Source organism: Otolemur garnettii, unplaced genomic scaffold (genome assembly GCF_000181295.1).
Source record: "Otolemur garnettii isolate 467f Iridium unplaced genomic scaffold, OtoGar3 scaffold00025, whole genome shotgun sequence".
NCBI classification, from domain to species: Eukaryota; Metazoa; Chordata; class Mammalia; order Primates; family Galagidae; genus Otolemur; species Otolemur garnettii.
This window is the reverse complement of record NW_003852420.1, coordinates 21462713-21466985: the sequence shown is the minus strand read 5'-3', so window position 1 is coordinate 21466985 and position 4273 is coordinate 21462713. Positions and strand designations below refer to the sequence as shown.

Genomic DNA, 4273 nt, shown 5'->3' with positions numbered 1-4273 from the left:
CCCATTTGAATGTGTCTTATCATGGGGACACATGACCTTCAGGAGGCAACGTCTTTGTACTTCTTGCTAAATATATCTCCATCATGCTTAAGCTATTATCATAAACTCCATTAAGGCGATTTTTCTCCACCTGAGTCTTGGAACACTAGAATGGACAAAAGAAGAATGAATCAAACCCTCATTCTTCTCAGTCATCCTCAGCTTCAGCTTTAGCACCCAGTCTAGGTTTCAGGGAAAGACAGACCCAAATCTACTTTCTGGTTTCCTGCTTATCCTTCAAATCAGACTTTTAAAATCTCCTTCAATGGAGGTGGATGAGGGCACACATCATCTGCAAATCATCAGTTCTTCATAGGAGAATTGCAATATTCTTGAATTCTCAGGGTACTTTCATTTTTAATCTTCTAGGGATACCAGATTAAAACAACATTATCTCTTAGATAAATTAGAAGATAGCTTGGGTCACTGAAAAGCCTAGAAGACCGTGACTCATCTTGATTCTAGTTCCACATTGGCCATTATATACCTTGGAGCAAATTACTTCCCATCATCAAGCTGTAATTTTACCATTTGGAGCACTGGAGTAAATGGTTCTCTAAGAACCTTCTCTATTTTGATATTCTATGGGCAAATTACTACAGAAGAAATTATCTTCAGTTGTTGGTTCAGTCTTCATGATCTGAAGGATTTGATTTTGAGGTTAGGAGTTGGTTCATGACATTCTATGCACTTTGCTTCAGATCAAGCGTTGAAAGGCAGGAAAATTGGTTTTCCTTGAGATGACCGTCTTGCTCCTTCATTGGTTGGGATGCCTCATGTTCAGAGGTCCACTGAGAACTTCAGCTTATCATCATTTTCCCTTTTCAAAGGTATCTCTGTAGTCAGGTGTAAGATAGTAATGTGGACCCCTCAATGACATTTCATCCAATTCTCCAGATTGTCTTATCATTAATTTCTTTCATTCCTCCTCCATCACTGCGTCATGGTCCCTTTAAGGGAGCGGCCATAGTTGAGTGGTGGGAGCAGCTGCTGGCAGCAAAGAGACTTGCAGGATCTGGCCTACCCTGGGCCACTTACCGCGCACGCTCAGGACCGGGGGCTTGGTGGGAAAGGAAGGAGGGACTTAAGGTGCGCCTGCGCATCAGGGGCGCGCGCAAGGGGCTGGTTTGGTGATCCCTTTAAGAAACCGCAGGCGGAGGAATTTCTCTGAGAGAAAATAATCCTACTCACGGGGCCCCTTGGAGGCCATTAACCCCCCGAGTCCCGGCCCCCCCCTTTCCCCGGCAGGCCCTACAGCCCACGCGCACACCCGTGGGCTCTCAGGATCTGCAGCCCGGCGCGCGGTATCCGCCCCCTGCCTGCTCAGCTCAAGGCCCGGCCGGGTTCGAGGGAGCTGCTGCGAGGCGGCCGTGCCTGCAGTGTGGGCGGGGGCCGGGGGCCGAGAGGTACCGCCGCCACCGCGCCGGGAGCCGCAGCGGTTCCGAGCGGGGCCCAACATGGCGGAGAGAGAGGTGGAGTCCGGCCCCCGAAAGAGGGTAGGTGAGGTGAGGCAAAACTCGGGCGGCGGGGGGCGGGGCGCGGCCCGGGGCCGGGAATGGGCCATGCTCAGGCTTGTGCGGGGGTCTCCGAGGCCCAGTTGGGGCCAGGTTGTGGACAGGTCTGAGGCAGTCTTGGGTTTGGAGCGCGCTGGCGAGTGGTCCTTCGGCAGGTGGGACAAAGATTTGCTGCTGGTGGGGGGGAGGGGCGGGGGGTGTTGTTTGCGTCCCCTCCTCCCGGGCCAGCACGGGGGTGGGTCATCTCCGCCCGGGGAAGAGAGGCGCATCTTCAGTAAATCAGTGTTTGGAAGTTTAAACCGGGGAGAGGTCAGGTTGGGGGTGGGGGTGGCGGTGGCGGGAATAAGTCGTGGAGGGGTCTCATGAGAATTAACTGGGAGGGTTCTTCAGTAACATCATTGAGAATTCATTTTCCTGCCTCCTTTCCCCTCCCCCCATAACCGTTATCAAGACCAAAGTGGAGGTGGTGCTCTTACCTGTGAAGAAGTGGGGTCTTTGGCATGTCCTGATTTAAGAGAAAGATTTTTGGCAACTATAAATGTCATGTTCTAGTCTAGCCTCTTTATCTGCAATTAGAGACGTGGAAGGAGTATGACAAGTTTTGTCATAACGAGGATGTACCAATCAACCTGCAGAGGTGAAGCCAGTTCTGCATAGGAGTTGTTGAATATCTTTTAAAGTTTGTCTCGAAACTTTTTTTTTTTATTCTGAATGATTTTTTTTTCCAGATGGCGAACAATACTGTATTATCGATTGAGCAATGTTTTTCAGACTTTTCTTTGACTTCCTCCCCCCTTAGCACCATAAGCAGTGTTTCCTTTTAGGAATCTTTTCGGAATGGTTTCAAAACGATCAATTGTGGCAAACAATCGGGGTAAAAAAATTCCTACTTTATTGAGAATGCCTTTTCAATTTAACAGAAAATTATCGATCTCATATAATACTGTAGTTAACGTTTTGAGTGCTTACCGTGGCCTTGGCACTTTGCTTAGTGCTTTGCACGAAGTATTTAACCTCATAGTAACTTTCTAACTCATTTGCAAGTGAGGAAATGTAGGTGTGGAGGGCTTAAGTAATTTACTTATGATCAGATGGCTAGGCTCCGGCGCCTGTGCTCAGTGTTTAGGGCGCAGGCCACAAGCACCGGCGCTGGTGGGGGGCTGGTGCGTTCGAATCCCAGGGCCTGCTAAACAACAATGACAGCAATCCCAGGGCCTGCTAAACAACAATGACAGCAACAACAATATAGCCAGCGTTGTGGTGGGCATCTAATAGTCCCAGCTACTTAGGAGGCTGAGACAGGGGAATTGCTTAAGCCCAAGACTTTGAGGTTGCTGTGAGCTGTGACACTACAGCACTCTATCAAGGGCGACATAGACTCTGTTTCCAAAAAAAAAAAAAAAATGAGATGGCTAGTTAAGAGATTGAGCTAGAATTTGAATACTGGTTTGTCCCCAGTGTAGGGTCCTAACTGTTGGATGTCAGGTAGGAGTTTCTTTAATCTATGTTTCTCTCCTTGAAAGCTTAAGTTATAAATAACCAAAGAGATGTTAAAATATATTTTTCTAACAGTTTATTAGGAAAATATTTTCAACTATCCGTTAAAATTAAAAACCTTCCAGGGAGCTTCCATCTATCCAGCCACTTAGATTCTTCTATTCTCCTTGTACCATGCTTGTTTTATCACGTATTTATCCACCTTATTTTAATGAATCATTGTATTTTGATCAATTAAAATTTTTTTTGTTTTTGAGACAGAAGTCTCATTATGTCACCCTTGGTAGAATGCTGTGGCATCACAGCTCACAGCAACCTCAAACTCTTAGGCTTCAGTGATTCTCTTGCCTCAGCCTTCCCAGTAGCTGGAAGTACAGGCACCTGCCACAACGCCCAGGTATTGATTTTTTGATTGTAGTTGTCACTGCTGTTTAGCAGCCCCAGGCCAGGCTCGAACCCACTAGCTTCGGTGTATGTGGCTGGCACCCTACTCACTGAGGTACGGGCGCCGAGCCAAGCAATTAAAATTTAATGTTGATAGTCTTATAAAAGTATTGGGTTCTTCTCAATAATTGGTCATAGATAGAGCAAGTTAAGCTGTATAATGGTATGTCTAAATAGTTCTTTAGCATACATATTGGGTATGGAGTGTGTATGTTTTGAAATTTTAAGTTTTTCAAGTTTTGATCATTTTTAAACTGGATCTTTACTTGCTTGAATGAAGGCATATTGCATGTTGTCCAATTAAAACATATAGGGCAAATTACTTTAGATGTGTAATGTTAATTCAGGGAGATCTCTGCGTTTACTTGTTACTAATGCTGTCATAAGATAGGATGTTCTAGAATGTTCTAGGAAGCATCTTTGCCCTGCTAAGATAGGATGTTCTAGAATGTTATAGAAAACATCTATATGCACTTTGGCAACAAATTCAACTAGATTTTAAATGGATCCTTCTTTCTCTTGTACGCTTAAAAGTTGCCATACTGGTAGCAGTTAAAACTTATTATTTTAAACAAAATATAACATACGCAGCACTTTTGGAAGTTTTCCCCATTATATGACCCATTTCATTGCATAGGAGGGTTACATTCAATATCTTTCAGATCCATAATTGATTTGTTTTGATATTTGGTTAGAATATTCAATAGGATTGTTTTGAATGGTATTTCCCCTCTTGTATGTGTGCATGTGCCAAACTCCTTGTGGATTCCATATGTGTA

At 45.0% G+C, this 4273-nt stretch overlaps 1 protein-coding gene across 1 annotated transcript in view; it reads left to right on the top strand.

The window, feature by feature from the left end:
• The first annotated feature begins 1166 nt into the window (after positions 1-1166).
• The window catches only part of ZMYM4 (zinc finger MYM-type containing 4), a 168719-nt gene continuing 165612 nt past the window's right edge, over positions 1167-4273 (top strand). The window contains exon 1 of the mRNA XM_023512266.1: positions 1167-1535. Coding sequence (XP_023368034.1) covers positions 1497-1535 — 39 coding nt within the window. The 5' untranslated portion in view covers positions 1167-1496. The remainder of the gene's footprint in view (positions 1536-4273) is intronic.